The sequence below is a fragment of the Chlamydotis macqueenii genome, chromosome 1 (genome assembly GCF_036417535.1).
Source record: "Chlamydotis macqueenii isolate bChlMac1 chromosome 1, bChlMac1.mat, whole genome shotgun sequence".
Lineage (NCBI taxonomy): Eukaryota > Metazoa > Chordata > Aves > Otidiformes > Otididae > Chlamydotis > Chlamydotis macqueenii.
Genome location: NC_141556.1, coordinates 22,315,436 through 22,332,938, shown reverse-complemented (window position 1 = coordinate 22,332,938; position 17,503 = coordinate 22,315,436). Strand labels below are relative to the sequence as shown.

The following is a 17,503-nucleotide window of genomic DNA, read 5'->3' as shown; positions in this document are numbered from 1 at the left end:
CACTCTTCCACCTTAATCTACTCCCAACTTGACAGTTTCTTCTTACCTTCATCCATCCTCTGGTTCCCTTCTTGATGTTTGAAGAAATTGCTCTGAGAGCTCTCACCACTGCAGTGCCTTTAGTGCCACAGGGCTCTTGTGGAGCATTTTAGCTCACTCCTTGATTTTTCTCCATGAGTCTTTACCTCAACACATTCATTTTGCACTGCAGTTGGGGGTTCTGAGTGGAGGGTTTTTTGGGAGGGTGTTACATGGTGGTTGCCATTATGATTGATGCTGATAAACCACACATCCGCAGCAGTCTGGAATTGTTTCCAGAGAGTTGATCGTGGCTATTTTATTCTTGTGCCCTGGAGCACATCTTGTTTGTGGATCAGCGTGCATAGGGGCCAGGAGAAATCCGTAGGTAGCTGAGAATTTTAGCGAAGTTGGCCCTTCCTCATGTGGATATTATTAAACTTAATTCTCTGTCATGTGAGCTATGCATTTAAATACATGTCCCACCATCCAGTGCTCATGGTTTTGCTTGAAAGCTGCCAGTGAACACTGTCTGTATGATAATGCTGACTTTCCAGTCATGCATGCTTCCATTTCTCCATCAAACCTGTCAGCAAGGCTCTGTGGTCTTTTTAAAAAAATCATGTGGTGTCTGCCTCACAATAAAAAGATACTGCCTGCAGTCCAAGAAATTAGTTGTTTAAAATACAAACCCTTTGCATAAGCATCCCATCTACAGCAGACAGCACACCATGTACATTGCCAGGTAAATGCTCAGCCTGGATTGACGGGAAGCGTTTGATCAGCTCACGTGGTGTGTGGTTTGGACGAAGCAGCCCCAGAGTGGCAGGATTCAGCTCACTTCTCTGCTATTGCAGAAATAACCCAGAAACTGAAACCTGGCTTGCATTGTGGATGCCGTGACGAGGCAAGCTGGTGGGTCAGGTCAGCCACTGCGGCAAACACCAGGCTGCCAAGAGTGCGCAATGGAAATTCTCTGGTTGGATATCCTGTGAGTGGGTGGCTTGTCTGAAGAAACAAGAAGCAGGCTCCCTTGAGTCTGAGAAAGGAGGGAAGTGGAGGGCAAAAGAGCGGTTCCTAATAACTTGTGTGCCCCGTTCAGAAGTGCAATTTAGCTCCTGTGGTTACCTTTATAGTCCATAAAATAACATTTTGACCTCCAAGAAGGTGGCCGGTGTCTACAGCACTTCATGGGATCTGCCTTTAATGCCTTTGATTTTTGTGCTCATTATATGGAGGGTTGGCAGAATCATTTGGCTGTCAGTGTGGGCCAAATAATTTTCCTAACAAATCAGTTGTTTTACAGACTTGCTTGAGAGCCAGAACTTACTGCAGCTGGGACCAGGATGAGGGAAGAGAAAGGTTACTTGTGGAGGAAAGGACAGATGAGATAAGTGCAGAGCAATAATATGCTCCATACATTTGTGAAAATTTTATCCACATGTGTCTGCACTGTCATCAGGTTCTTGACACAGTATCCCTGTGTTCTGCTTGGCACAAGAGGCCATTCCTACTTGTGAAGATGTGCACTTGCATCAAAGGCAAACCCCCAGCTGGAGGTCACTGCCTACAGGAGCTGGCAGAAGAGAGCTTAGGTGGCTTTTGCCACCCATCACGTCTGTTTGAACACATCCATCTGTTGCTGGCTTCCCTTTGTGCTGCAGCTGGCATCTCTCACGACATCACGGGGCGAAACTCTACCACCATCCACTTTTCCCTCCCTAGCTGTCTCTCTGCTTGTGATCTGGCACAGTTGCATTTTCTTCAGCATCTCCGTCTGAAGCTAGACTTCATGCCAAGGTTTCTTTGCATCTCTGTTAGGCTCCCCACCTTTGTTGCCTTCCAACTGTTCCTGAATTTCTGGCCCCTCTTCTGATCCACCAGTAGCCTCCTTGGTGGCTGGTTGTTTCGCTCTTTGATTTTCTGCATTAGTGAAAGATAATTGGTGAGCACTTTTATCTCCATGGTGTAGTTCTTGGGCTAGAAACTGCCTATCACAGGTGCATGTTATAGTAGATAGTATCCCTATTTACAGAGTCATGGCCAGGAATTTTAAAAGTTGAGGATATGCTTGATGACAAATGAGTGGAAAAGTAGAGAAATGGAAAAATAAGATATGCAGGACCTAGGTGATTCTCCCCAGGAGTGCACTCCTCATGTTCTTGAATACTGTGCAAGGGACCAGGAGTTGGCTAGATGTGACAGTGCAAAATAGGAAACTTGCAAAGCAAACAAACAGAGTGAAAAAGAACATGAATCAGCCTGGCAGATCGCATCCCAAATGCAAGTCAGGTGAGCAAAAAAGAGGCTGGGGGAATGACTCTCTTTTGCACCTGCATATCTTTAATGAGAAAATTGCAAAGAAGCTGGATAAAGAAGAAAAGAATAGCAGTAACCCTGCTGTTAGCCAGGTAAAAGCTGTGCTTTGATTTGATACCAGCAAACCATAGAGATCTAAAATGCTGGGAGCTCTCTGAAAGCATATTCAGCCTGTAAAAGGTATCTTTTACTGAAATTGTAATCAGAAACCTGAAGAAATAAGAGATCATCTTCCTAACTATGTGAAAAGACTAACTGCAATAATAAAATATTAAAGATTAAAAAGTTCATTCTAGATTAATAAACAAGATGAAAAATGAAAGAAAGAGCTGAAATGCAAATGCTCAGAGGGTCTGCAGTAGCTGTGTAAGAGCAGCAGTCATGTACTTTGCTAATAGGTTCTCATCTAAATGTGATTATAAGTGGAACAGACATGGAGATAATTTACCCTCTAGCACGCAGAAATCATAAAACTTCAATGAAAAGTATATCACATTTTGTGAACGTATTTGTAAATCAGAGGCAAGGGATACAAACAGAGCAAGGAAAGGAGAGACTTCTGGCTGCAGTGGAGAAAACAGGACACCGGAAAATGGCCTGAATGTGAAGTCATATACATACCTGGGCCAGTGCAAGCTGGTTTGCCAGTATTTTTCTTTATTTTTTTCCAGTACATCTATGCTGACAAAGCACAGAGTGCTTCAGAGGACAGACTCTTGCAAGACTATGACATTACTGTGAGGTAAAACCAAAAAATACAGTTTGTGAAGCTCAGGTTAGTTAGTCCCTGGTGCAAAGAAAGGCAATGGCACACAGGAAAGCAAATGCCATGTAAGGGAATTGACTGATATTACAAAAAGAATCCATGAATTTGCTATCAAACAAACTAGCACTATTTGAACATTATACATCATAAGCAATGTACAAGGACTTAGAAATTGTCATTGTCTCGCTACTTCAAATTTGAGCAAATAACCACTGTTTTCAGGTAGGCCGTATCAATGGGATGGGCACCGGCCACAGTCATAAAACAGAAGAGGTATCCTATTCATAGCATTATTGTCCTTCCAGCAAAACTGCCTAATAGTTATCAAAGTACTGGGAAAAATGCTTATCCGTTCAGGAGTTCTAACCCAGCAGTCTGGTACAACATGGGAAAGCTGGGTTGCAGGTGGACTTTGAGACCTCTAGCTCAACATCATTACACCTAAGTAGGATTTAAGGAAGGTTTGTATGCAAGATACATAAAATGCTTATATTTCACATGACTGACAAGCTACAATCTGCTCTGACCTACAAGCAAGAAATCCTGTCAAGATCAAATTATTTTTTTCAGGATAAACCATACAGTAGGGAGCAAGACACAGCTGTTGACAAGTTGGACTAGATGATCATTGTAGGTCCCTTCGAACCGAACTATTCTAGGCTACCTGCCTAACGAGGTAACCTGTTATTGTAAAATATATTTATGCTCAAACATTACACTACATGGAAGACATGAGCAATATTTGCCCAGTGACAAAAGGAAAAGTGTAGAGCACTGAAACTTGAAAGAACATTCCTCCATTTCAAGCAAAATAAGAAAAAGAGTGAAATATATGAATTATAATTTTCTACACTTTCAGGAATTATAAAACGAGGGTTAAACTAGGGTTTGCAGGGTTGTTTAAATTTTACTATGTCCATGAGAAATAAAGTATTACCAAGACCTCACAAGGGCTGACGTTTTCCAGAAGAATTATTGCAAGGCTGCTACAAATTCCATATAGGACACATAATCGAGTGTTCTGCTTAACATCGTAATTGCACTGAGCACTGCGGTGTGATGTTATAGTGGTGCGCTGCATTGTGATGTTATAGAAAGTGTGACTTCCCCCGGGCACCTTCTGAGCGAAGAAAGATCCCGAGGTGCAGAGGGCTGAAAATGAAAGCAGAGTACTTACTATGACGGCCAGCATACTTCTGATTCAAAGACTGAAATGAGAAAAGGGCAGAAACAAGGAGAGAAAAAAATCCATAAGGGGATTTTGAAAAAGTGGCATCACAGATCTTGCAGCACTTGAGGTCCTGGGTTTATCAGTGCTGTTTGTAATGTTTGAGCATTCAGCATTGCTTGGGGTTGAGTCCATATTAAAGGGGATTGCCTCTTGGTAAAAGCAGCATTTTTATTATCCCTCAAACAAGGTTTGCAGTGAAGGATTTACCCTTTGCCCCTCTTTTTCCTCTGCAAGGAGAAGGAATCTCATGCAGGGCTATGGTAAGCAATGTAGAGCTGTGGGTTAGGTGCAGCTTTGTTAGACTTTGTAAGATAAACTAGACCTGGGAGCTTCCAAGGGTCTGAACCTCTCTGTCCCACTGGTGGGTGCCATGTCAGTTGTGGGAAGGGGCTACCTTCTCCATAGGTAACACCATTCTTGTTGAAGGCTTGTGCCACCACTGATGGTACTTTTTCAAATTATCTTGACATGCAGCGAAATATCATTCCTCTGCTGATCCTATCCACCTAATTGCATTTTTGAAAAATGCTTTCTAGTTGAGCGTTTGAATGAACCAATTTTTTTTTTTCTTATTGGTACTCTTAAGAAGACTGCCAGGTGGGCCGATGTAGCTTTGCTCTTTGACCCATCCATGAATATTTTAGAAGAGCACTAGAATTTGCTCATAGCACACTGGTTTTGCAATAAAATGGTTATTAAAATTGTTTAAATTCTTGATAATTTATTTTAACTTATTTTTTTCTGGAAGGTCCTTAAGAGGAAGGAAAAGGGGGAAATGTGAAACAGAAAATAGCAAGTTAAAATTAATCAAATCATTTTCCTGACAAGTTTACAGAAACAGTTACTATATGATGCTTTGTCTTAGCAGTCATGCTGAAGAATTCCTCTGCATGCAGAGCAGGGTTCAGCTTCTCCTTATTACATCATCTTTACGAGATGTCCACATTATTTGGTCTCTGGAGAGCTCTTGATATTTGCAAAACTACTTAAACTGTTTTAAAATAGTCCTTTGAGGAATTGCTGCAAGACCAGTGAATAAAGAGAAAATAAGGGTTAAACCATAACTATTCCACCTCCTCCTTGGCTGCTACCTGCCTTCACTCCCAGGTTCTTGGCCTTGCTTTTCCATTCAGCCTGAAGTGAAGCTGAGAAGTGCCGAGTCCGTGGTGCGGCTGTGCGGTGGATGGGGTGAGGTGTGGGTGGCACGTTCTCCCTTCCGGCGTAGCTGGGCTTTAACTTCCGGCAGAGCTGGATTCTTGCTAAGGAAAACAGAGTTTCTGGGGAAAACGAAACAGGTACTTGTTTCACTTCCCCATTGCTGCTGTGTTACTCAGAGGTAACTTTGCTATTTTGTTACCTATATATCCCTATTCCTGGGGAGGCAAAAGTAGGCCACCCCTAAAAGGTCCCCCATAGAAAATGGTGCTGGATGGTTCTCCTTCAAGTCCCTGGCTCAGTCAGTATTTACTGGTTGTTAGCAACAGAGCCAGCTAATGCCCTGCCAAAGTTACCTGTCAGGTAACCCAGCAGAGCTTTAACAGAACAATTATTTCACATTTTTGCAGAAAGAAAGGAATATGACTGTTTAGCAGAAGTTCTTAGCAAGCTTCCTTTCATTTTTTGTGCTGTTTCAGAGAACAGTGGTGCGTGATGCTTCAGAAGCCTTTTCTTGTTCTTTTCCTTCTTAAGTTTCTGCTTAAAGGCTTGGCTTTAGATGGTTTCTTATTCCTTTCCTTCCTAAGTCTGACCTTAGATACTAGGCTTTCAGTGGATGTAGTATTTATTGAAAAAGTTAAAACTTTAAACAGTTTTTTCTGAAGTTCAGGGATAATGAATTTGTCCGTGCAACAAATTAAGTTACAAAATTGTGTTACAAAAAAAAAGCAGGAATGAGCCTTTCTGTGAAGCACATGTCTAGAATTTGAACTTCAAGTGTGATTTTTTAAAACTGACCCCCTCAAACTTTATTTACACTGATGTGACTTATTTCAATTTAGCTTATATCAGCAACCAGTTAAATCTAGAGTATGCACAGAGAGGGTTATGTAGACCTAAGTGAGCAAGTTTTAGTCAACTCTGGTATATTGAATCAAGGCTCCTTTTTGCTTACAAAATGCTTTAAAATGACTTTGAGTCACTTTCCTACAGAAAATCTTGTGATGTAGTAAATTAAAAAGAAATCAAAGATTAGCGCGTGAGAGCAGTCATATGCTGCAGCAGCGTTCATCTTGAGGAGTGAAGGGTTTACAAACAGATTTCTCTCAGGGAAGAAAAGCAATTGACACCCAATTAGTGTTAAAGCATATTCCTAAAGCTCAATGACTTGAGAGCAAATTGCAGTTGTCATTGTGGATTTGTGAAGTGTGCTGAACCATGATGCATTCCTTCGGAGGGAAGTTGCTCAGACATGAAAATATAAAACAAGCACAGCAAGTACGAGTTCTCCGTGTTTCTGTATCTGCTTCAATAAAACAAATTTGCCAAGTAACTACAAGGTCAATTGGATGCATTTTTACGGACCCATATTGCTTGTTAAAAACCCGTCAATGGCTAACCGAGCTTTGAACCGAACTGCGGTGCATCAGACCCCCTCCTCCCCGCCTTTTGTGGGCCCTCAGTGTTGTAGCTGTAAGCTGACACAGAGATGGCAGCCTGTGCCTCAACAAAATGACAGGGGGGGAAGGTTTTTGCTGCATGACTGGTAAGGTGTGGGCTTGCTGCTCTCTGTTTCTCAGCAGGACTTTTCCCCCTTAGAGTGGGAGACCAGTGCAGTGTGATGGTGATCACGGAAACCCTCATCAGCAAGGGAGGTTTTCAAACTTCTTTGTTCTTGCTTTATTTATGTACGCTTCCTATGGAATAGCCCCAAGCCCGGACTTTATTATCAGCCAGAGGAGAGTATATGTCATTTACAAATATATATGAGATTGAGAAATAAGCTTATTGCTTATTTGACTTATTTAAGGAAAGTTTGTGTTTGAATATGGATGAAGAAGCACAGTTATACATCAGAAGAGGCATTACCTACTCACAGGCTCCCTAAGCTGTGGGTCTGCTATGTTTTAACAAATGCTGGATCCTTTGCAGCAACGCCCCTGCCGCACGCTTGGACCTGGCATCCTGTATGCGTGGCACCCGTGGCAGCTCCCCGCGTGGGACCCATGGCAGCTGGCCACATGGGACCATCTCGCTGCTCACGTGCACAACAGCTACCACCCTGGCACGGGGGCTGCAGCACGTCTGCGGGCATGGCCAGGCCACAGAGTCGGCAGGCAGCGCTCACCCGGAGCCAGCTGGTAACCCATCACATGGGGCTTGCATAGCTTCAGTCATACTCTTGGTTCAGCAGCTTCAGTGTTGTCCTGAATAAGGATGCTTTTCTCAACTGGAGGCAGGGACTACTTAGCGATGAAGTAATTAAATCACACTGTTCATGAAAAGCTCTCTCTGTTAATTTACAGTATTTGTCGTAGCTGCTGGAAAACAATCACAGAAACAAAAACGAAATTGAGAACAAAAGGAGGGAACTTACTTGGGAAATTTAAATTTCCAACAAATTTCATAACCATTTGAACTGTGTCTGCTTGTTTCAATTGATCTTAAGAAAACCTCTCCAAGGTTCTAGGTGCATAAAGAAAAGTTTGTTTTCGGTTTTTCTTTCTTTGCAAGCTTGTTGCTCAAGAAAAGGATAAAAACTTTACTGCAATTAAAAGCCTTGTAGATAAAGGGAATCTTAATATTCTTTCTGTTCAGTACCAGTTTTGAAAGCTCTGTCTCTCCTGAATATAGGAAAGAGTAAGGAAAGGTGGAGGCAGACTCAGCCATACAGAAGAGAGAAGTCTTAAAATAAGTAGGAAAACAGGAAATTCAACAGGAAGCTCTCGCAAACTCAGTGGCAGTTAACTCTACATTTTGTAAATATGGAATTTAAATTCATATAAAACCTCATAAAATACAGTATGGAAAAAACATAAGTACATTCACATCATCTGTTACTTGTTCCTTCAGTATGAATAATGAAGTATTTTGTTTTCTTTTAGAAGAATTGTCTTTTGTTATTTTAATTTTATTATTTTTCACATAGTAATGTTAAACTTCTATTAGCTATCATGATAATTAATACTGATGTAAATTTTATTTTAATTTTCTTAATTAGTTTGACCATCTCTTTGCAGGAACCTCAGCCTTCTGGAATAAGACCTGAAAGCGGTCCACAGGCAGGTGGAACCACACTTACCATCAGTGGTACAAACCTGGCCACTGGTTCCAAGAAGGATGTTAAAGTCTCAGTCGGTAGCCAGCCTTGCAATGTGTACGTACGCTGAGTAACTAATGATACAGAGCTGTAGCCTACCAAAGCACTCATTTTTTCAGGCCTTTAGAAGTTATACAAATCCATTGTCTATCTCCTCGTGACTTATCCCATGCAGTGGAGCTCTGCACATAACGTTCAGACAGAAACTCTCTCAGAGGCTCCAGCTGGAAGAAGCAGCTGTAAAAACACCAAAGTGGGAGAATTCAGATATCCAAAGAATTTTGCAGTTTTTTTCTGCTTGACTGGCTGCTTCAAGTCCATCCATGCTTTCACTCAGCTTCTTCTCAGTGGTTCCATATAAAACCTTAATCTTCTAGTGCTGCCCCTTGGCATGTTCTTATAGCTTCTTTTTCCTTTTATTAATTGCCGCCCTTCTCTTCTCCTAAAAACAGGAATGACATGAAGTGTGCGGACATTGTGTTGTTCTTGTGTTTGTACACTATTCCTTTTCATATCCTGTATCTTTTTTAAAGACCCTAAGTGATGTGAAGAAAGTGTTGTCTCCTTTCATAACTTCTCAGTGCCTAAAAAAAAATAGAGCCCTTTTTTTTGTTGCTTCTTGGGTACTACAATAAAGAATACAAATCACCGTAGTGTTAGTAACTGAAGATATTTCCTCTTCTTTTTCTTTTCCAATCTAGCACTGAATTTGGAGACGAGATCGTTTGCATTACAGGACCTAATAGCAAGGTTGAAAGTGTTGGCATCACAATGGACTATGGGGACACAACAATTAGGGTACCAGGGCGGTTTTCATACAGTGAGAATCCTACTGTCACTAAGTTCCTGCCAGTAAATAGCTTCAATAGGTAATGAAATGTTTGTCATAACTTCATTTACAATTGGGTTTAAATATGTGTAATTTATAATAAACCTTTTATGTATATAACTGTTTGAAATAAAAACTTGCATACTTCATCCATGCACATATTTAGATACGCGGAGTTTGTGAACTTTCTTAACCGCAGCTGGTATTTTAAAGTATTCTGTTTACCTCCAAACTTTAACCCCCACTTCAAAGCTAAATCTTGAAACCAGAAAAGGTATTGAGCTTCTTTTAAATGAAGATGTCTCAAAGAAATAAATTTGAAGCATTTCAGCATGATGTCAGACAACATGATCTTACAAGTCCTTATCCTATAAGGATGACCTATATAAAAGGCTTCTAATGAAAAGGTTTCCAACAGTTCTTCTGTTCAGCCTTTAATAAGTAAGCTGGAAACAGAGGATCATGATGGCTTGTCATCTGTTTGTCCTGTGAGGAAAAAAAAAAGTATCTTTTTAGGAAATCTAGATCAGGGTTCAATAAGGCTTTCAAAAGGTATGCTTTCTCCTGTGGTGGTACTCACTGACACCCCATCTGTTACTTCTGGAAAAAAAGCTCAGCTAGTACTAATTGTGAAACCAAGGAAATGTATGCCACTCTTCTATTTGTAGCAAAATGGCAAATTGTCCGTATAAAAGTCCTTGTAGCATACCTCTGGTTTTGAGAGTCATTCTATGACCGATACAGGGACAAACTTGTGACCTTGATTTACGTTGGTCTCTGCTGTTCCCTAATATTGTGGTCTTTATGCTTATTGGGGTACAGTTAGCAGAGGGAGATCATGATGTTTCCACTTTCTTTCAGTAAAAAGAAGTGTAACATCGTGACCTTACATATAGGATGCTAAAAATAAAATTGGCTTTGAGTTCTCTTGGAGAAATTGTTACCTGCCTCCTTGAATATTGAGCAGTCACTTATGTAAAATAGGATTTGTTTTTAATATTTGCTTTTGATTTTTGGTTTGGGTGGGTTTGGGTCCTTGAGGGTGTTTTTGGTAGATCAATAGTGATTTACCCTAGAGGATTTTCAAGTCTTATTTTTTTCCTCTATATAAACTGAAGCTTACTTTAATGAATTGCCTTGAGGATTGCTATCCCTCTAAATTCATGTTACTTTGATGACGTTAATTCCCGCTGGCAGCTTGCACGCATTCTTCTTCTTATGCTAATGCATTATTTTCTAAACAATGCGTTGCAAATAAAAGGAAATAGAGAAGCCAGATCCCCACAGACCTGTGGAATATATGCTCTCACCTTTGTCTCTATGTATGTAGTAAGTAGAGTGATTTTAACAAAAACATTGGCAAAGTAAAGCACACAAGAATAGGCATCGACGAAAAGCCACAAATACTGGCAAAGCAATTTGTCCTTTTTTTTTATTCTGCTGTTCTAAAACAAGTTTGAAGTTGACATTTCTGCTTTTAAACACTATGACCATCGATAGTTTTAAGAGAAGTCCCTTGTATAGGATATCTAATTGTCACTTAGGTAGTACGTAGCTGTTTTCAGTGGAAAAACATAAATAGCAGTGCAGGATAAAGCAGTCTGTAGCTGTGGTAGTTTGCTAATGACTTCACTTCTTTTTTAATTCTGCCTTTCAGTGGAGGGAGAAATATTACAGTAACTGGAACCGGTTTTGAGCTCATCCAGAGTTTCTCGCTGGTGGTATATGCAGAGCGTCCAGAAGCAGGGAAAATGAATCTCAAAAGGGTAATTTTCTTTCTTTCCCCTCAAAGGCATCACACTGGATGCGTAACATATAATCTTCTCAAAAAATGTGTTTAAGTTTGCCCACTGGACTTCACTGGGATTGAAGTGCAATAATGTTTGAACAGATTTCTGGATCTGTTCAGGGTTTCCGTGGAAGAAGAGTCTACTTCTACCATCTTGACTTGCATTCACTTGTACCTTGCAATCTTCTGCTTTAAAATTATTTTTGTTCAATATGAATAAGTATAGAAGAATTAAGCTTCAAGTGGTGAAGTGAATGCATTTCAGAATTTGAAAATGTTTATTTGTTCTTTATCTTTCTCTTTCTTCTCCTCCTGCAAGCTTTAGAGATTTGCCTGAAACAGGACCCAAATCCAGATAATGCTGAGTACTCAGTTTTGCACAGTCAGTACCTTTTTTCTCACACTTCAATGAACCACATCTTCTTTTCTTTCTTGCTTCATGCATACTCCACCTATAGCATGTTCACAAAAAGCTGTGAAAAAATAACATTAAAAAAAAACAATGAACCCTTCTTGCATCTCATGTTAAGAAGAGCTGAGGTTACCAATAGTCTCAATTTCCCACTCTTCTAATAAAGATCACCATTTAATACAATGATTGAGGACTTAAAAGTGGTCTCCAGTAAGAACATTCTAAGATGTTTTCTAAGGCTGCCTCTTCAATTAAAGACATTCTTGTGATCCATATAGAACTGGTAATGTGCATGTTTTGTATTATATGCATGGTTCAACTTTTAGAGTATGCCAAAGCCAGCTGAATTTGGGTCCATCAGAACCCTGTCCGTAAAGAATTTTAAGAGGAGAACTGCCTACGTTTCTTAGGCCATAAACTACAATTTGTAATTATCTTGATAATCTTAACTCCCAGGACAATCTTAAAGTCTGTTTAGCATTCTTGACAGTGTTTGTCAATGTTTCTTACCCCTCTCCTTGTTTATGCTCAGCATCTTCTCAGCAAGTTAGCTTAAGTCGGCATTACATACAGCACACATTCCTGGTTAAGACTAGAGACTTTTCTAATATTTTCTTTTGCTTCCACTTACATGACAATATCAGAAATGTAGGGGAGAAGCTATCAAGTTGCATTTCTCAAAGTGAGAAACTGAGGTGGTGATAGAAGAAATACTGAGGGTTCCTATTAGTGTTGTTGGCTGTGGCTGATGTTACTGAAGGACTGAAGGAGTTTCTTGGATAAAAACATCGGTGTAATTGGAGGTGGAGGACAGGTTAACTAGGTTGTTACCTTGAGTAGTTGATTGACAATTGGTACATTTTACTTAGAAATTTCACTTAGTAATTGTATTGAATTTCAGCAAGGTATTTCACCGTGTCAGTAGAAAAGAATTTACCTGAGGTACTTAATGGTACAGAAGATGATCTGGATTAAAACTGCCATGTTAATTTCTTAATCTTAGAGCAATTTAATTGTATCAGCCCAGTGTGGTCCAGAAGAGCAGGATCTGGAGGTAGTGGAAACTGATCTGGAACTTAAGCTTTTTCTGCAGGCAGCTGCTAGAGCATAATGAATCAACAATTTATTCCCATCAACTAATTTGTTTCATTTTCTTTTCGGAAAATACCTCATACTGTTATTTCTGCTATATTGAGAGCTTATAAATCCAGTGGTTTTATTTCTACAGTCTAAAGTTATCAACAGTTGTGTACAGGAACGAGTCAAACTCTAAAATGTGCATGTTATTCTTTTCTTGTTTCTTACAGTTTGATGGAAAGCTTGTTACAAGACTCAATGAAACCACGGTGGTTTTTTCTTCCCCGCCAATACTGGAAGACCCAGAGAACTATAACATTACCACTATTATTCTAATGGATCATTATCATTTGGTTGTAAAAAATGAGAGCCACTCCTTTGCCTATGTTGCAGACCCAACCTTTGAAAACTTCACAGATGGCATCAAAAAACAAGTCAACAAACTTATTAATGCAAAGGTAAACTTGTCAAGAGATGGTGGTTGCTTATTTCATCCTTGAAGTGTGTATGGAATTTTCCTTCCTTTAACGAACCCTTAAAAACTGTCTGGTACCATACCCAAAATGCTTTCTAGAGTCCCTTACTTCTTCTAGGTGATGAACGTTGTCATCTTCCCTTTCCTCCTCCCTCCCCTTCTCAGAGATAGTTGTTATATTTTTAGACCAACTTGGGGTTTCCCGGGGATGCCCCCACCTGTTGAGCCTGGCATTTGGAAATGCCCTCTGCCATAAAGCTCCCAAGGACTGGAGGGGACATTGCTTCTTGCGCCAGAAAGGAAAGGAGAGAAATTGCATAATTCCCAGCCACTCTGCTCTTCTGTATACTGCAGTGGAAATCACACCTGCTGCTAGAAATCATCCAAATGAAAAGTTGCAACTCAGGACTTCTTGTCTCTCAAGACTTTGCAATGATGGCTCAGCCTTTTATTTTCTGTCTAGGGCAGTAACCTGAACAAAGCCATGACGATAGACGAGGCCCAGGCTTTTGTGGGTGACGAGCCTTGCAACATAAAAACACTGACTGAAACGGATTTATACTGTGAGCCACCAGAAGTACAGCCTCAACCAAAGAAACGGCAGAAGAGAGATACCATCAATAACCTTCCTGAATTCATTGTAGGTCACCTTTTCAATAGAATTTACTATCATGTGTAGGTGACACTGATACAGTCCTTCCTAATTGAAGCAATTTGATCTCCAAAGTTGTAGTAGTACCATGAAGAAACTCCTTGCAGTTCTTTCTTCCTTCAGCTTATGCTTGCTGTCTAGAAGACGACACATGTAAAGAGTGGTCCCAAGCTGCCAAATGCCTTCTACCTTCATTACATAGGAATGTAAAATTGTAGCTAGACAGGCTGGGGATTTTTCTTCCTCTGCTAAGCAAAATAAAATTACTTAATGGGATAAAGTGCTAGTAACCTAAATTCAGTATAAAATATTCAGAAATATTTCCTTTGTTTGGCAGTTTGAGTTAGAAATTCACTTAGTGAGCATTGCTGAGAATTTAGAGCACAACTAAGAAGTGAACCACTGTTCATTTGCACTTTTTGAGACAAATGTCTGTGCTTATCTAATTAGGTGAAATTTGGACTCCGGGAATGGATCCTCGGAAGGGTAGAATATGATACACGTGTGAGTGACATCCCACTGAATCTTATTTTGCCACTGGTACTTATTCCTATGATAGCAATCATCGTCATTTCTATCATCTGTTACAGGTAAGTTCCTTTAATTAGATGGTTTTGCTGTCCTAAAGCTTTCAAGGTACTACCTGATTGTTTTCAGCTACAGAAATTGCCTTCATGTTTTTTATGAGCTGCAGAGTTAAGAAAGGCAGTTACAGCTGGAAATTTGTATGAGCACCAATTTATTCCTCTCACGCATGCCAAATTCCTTGGTGTCAGTCAGCCCAGTCCGGCCTTTATACATAAGCACAACAATTGGTCCCAGGCTTGCCAAGCGCACATTTGCAGACTGAGTTGCACACATACATTCTTGAAATGGCAGCTAAAGTGCCTCTTGTGAAGGAGATAACTTATTCCGTATACTTATCCGTCAGCATTTATGCTGCCTCAGTCAGTACTGTAGGTCTGAGCTGGATGGATTTGGCTAAGGGGTCGTTTTGGCCTTTCCAGCTGAGATGTTATCCACACACAAATGTCATGATTAATGGTGGAATTCATGCTTCACAAAGGGCCAGAACAATGGCTGTATTTCACTGAAGACCTACTTAGCCAAATTTTAAGGTTAGTAATGAGGTCCTCATACTGTCCCTCAGGACAGGGTGGATTTCATTCTTATGGTGCTTATCAGTATAACCAAAGCAATGCTGAAGTATGTGCTGTACAGCACGGGTGTTCTCATGGACCTCCTGCAGCCTTCTAAGTTCAGTCCCAGACATGCTCCTGGGTGGCTCAGAGCCAGTGCAGGACATGCTGCAAAGCAATCTTTGTTCAGTACATACAAATTGAGTTTCTGTACTTAGGATGTGATAGAAAGCATTTGTAGGTATTGCTTATTGGATTTTAAATCACTGGCCCAAGTGTACTTTGAAGCAGCAGGCCCGTGATGGTGCCAGCTTGATTTATACGGAATGAAGACTTGGTCCACTTTTGCTGTTCTTCTCCTCTATTCTCTTTCTGCTCCCAATGTTTAAAAAGAAATAAAAACCAGGAAAATGTCCTCTAGTCCTTTGTCTTCCCATTCTGAGCAGTTGCAAATTATTTACTTCTGGAGTTTGTAACTTTTTAAAAATCTTACCTCTATTCCCTAAAGACGCAAGAGCCAACAAGCGGAACGAGAGTATGAAAAAATTAAATCACAACTTGAAGGCCTGGAGGAGAGTGTCAGGGACCGGTGCAAGAAGGAATTCACAGGTATGACAGCTATTTGCACTCCTCTGGGTCCTCTTGAGCAATCAGAAGATGGGCTGGAGCAATGGTGCTAGCTTGTTAAAACTGTCTTCTGGGAACAAATAATTAGTAGACCTTAGTAGTCTTAATTATTGTAATTGACATTCAACAGATATTTTGTTATTATATATGAAAGCCATAAATACAATAGAATAAGGAGCTGAGGTTATTAAAGGAAATGGACAGTTTTAGAATCATAGAATCTTTAGGGGTGGAAGGGACCTTTAAAGGTCATCTAGTCCAACCCCCCTGCAAGGAGCAGGGCCATCTCCAACCAGATCAGGTTGCTCAGAGCCTCATCCAACCTGGCCTTGAATGTTTCCAGGGATGGGGCATCTTCTCTGGGCAACCTGTTTCAGTGTTCTACCACCCTCATTTTAAATATTTTTTTTCTTAATATCTAATCTACCTCCCTCTATCTTGAAACCATTACCCCTCGTTTATTTATTTATTACCACAGGCCCTACTGAAGAGTTTTTCCCCATCTTTCCTGTAGGCCCCATTAGGTATTGGAAGGTCTAAAGGAAGCACAGAGTTAGCAACTGGGAAATAGAAATCAGTTGAGATTGGGATTACTTACAGCCATTAATACAGAGGAAAGAATGTTTTATGGTGACTAACTGTGCACTTAGTATTTAGCACAATGGCTCTATGTGCCAAGTATTCATATTAAAAACTGTTTTCAAAGCTGCAAAATTTATTTGCAGCAATCAGCATACAAAGGGATAATTTGGCAAGCTCGCAGGAAAGAAATAGCTTTTCGCTCTGTTTATCGTGGGAAAACCCTAAGCTTGATTTGAGGAGCTAGCTAATTGTTCTGTGTAAAGGTAGAGGCATCATCCCAGGGAAGGCAGCGGGAGGTGTGAAGGCTCAGCATTTCTACACGTTGAACTACTCATTGCAATGCTTAAATTAGGCATCTGAGTGCAAACATTGCAAATATTGGCTTAAATGATTAGCATCAAATGTCACCTCATTGTCTGAATTATGCTTGCTGTTGGGTCATGTTGAAGTAATCTCTACCAAAAAAAAAAAACCCGCATTTTATTTCTAAAGAGAAATAGATTATTTCATATTGACAGTGGTTAAAAGCAGGATTGAATTAAACAGCAATTTCAGGTTAGAGTTTGAAATTAATTTAAGAAGCTCAGGGTATCTCAAAGATTTCAGCTGTGCTGGAAGCCTCTCCCAGTCCTGGGGGTTTTTCGTCATTTTAGGGACAAGGTGTTATTTTCTTGTACCAGCTCGCTTTCTGTGGAAAACCAGCCCCTTTCAGGTTCTGGATACAAACCAGAAGCAAATGTTTGAATCAAGAACTATTCCCAAGTGAGCTTCATATCAAACTGTAATTTGAACTGTGACAGAATCAATCAAGGTTAACAACCCTCCCTCTCACCACCTCTCCCATGGAACTTCATACCCATTTCTGAAAGGAGACATTTCTTTTGCTGACCCTCCTAGTTGGGGGCTGCAGACTCCTGCTGCGTGTTGGGTTGCACTCTGCTCCAAGAGTGATGTAAAAGTGCATATCCAAGGAGTAATCTGGTTTCTAAATTGCATCCACCTTGGCTGACAGTAAAATGAAACATTGAAGTCCAAACACGTTCTGAATATGTCCTGTGAAAATGTAATGTCAACAGCACGAAGTGCAGATAGTCCAGAATACATGGGACCAAAGATAGCCAAGGAAAGGGACGTCAGGGAGGAAGTACAAATACCAAAAAGCTGGGAACCGTAAGATGCTTTCTGCCTCAGATTTGCTGAATGCTATAAAACCAAGAGGTAAATTAATTAATAAGAGCAATAAAATTGCTAAGACAATAGGTCACTGTATTAATTAACATGGTATTCCAGTCAATCAGCAATATTGGGTAATTGGAAAGCCTTCAGCTAGAA

At 40.3% G+C, this 17,503-nt stretch overlaps 1 protein-coding gene across 8 annotated transcripts in view; it reads left to right on the top strand.

Annotated features, from left to right (window-relative positions):
- PLXNB2 (plexin B2) overlaps window positions 1-17,503 on the top strand; it is a 258,670-nt gene that overhangs the window by 216,418 nt on the left and 24,749 nt on the right. For all 8 annotated transcript variants that reach the window (XM_086747090.1, XM_086747126.1, XM_086747101.1 and 5 more), the window contains 7 exons: window positions 8,510-8,646; window positions 9,291-9,458; window positions 11,076-11,184; window positions 12,927-13,154; window positions 13,635-13,811; window positions 14,274-14,413; window positions 15,471-15,571. In XM_086747090.1, the coding sequence (XP_086603216.1) occupies window positions 8,510-8,646; window positions 9,291-9,458; window positions 11,076-11,184; window positions 12,927-13,154; window positions 13,635-13,811; window positions 14,274-14,413; window positions 15,471-15,571 (1,060 nt within the window). The remainder of the gene's footprint in view (window positions 1-8,509; window positions 8,647-9,290; window positions 9,459-11,075; window positions 11,185-12,926; window positions 13,155-13,634; window positions 13,812-14,273; window positions 14,414-15,470; window positions 15,572-17,503) is intronic.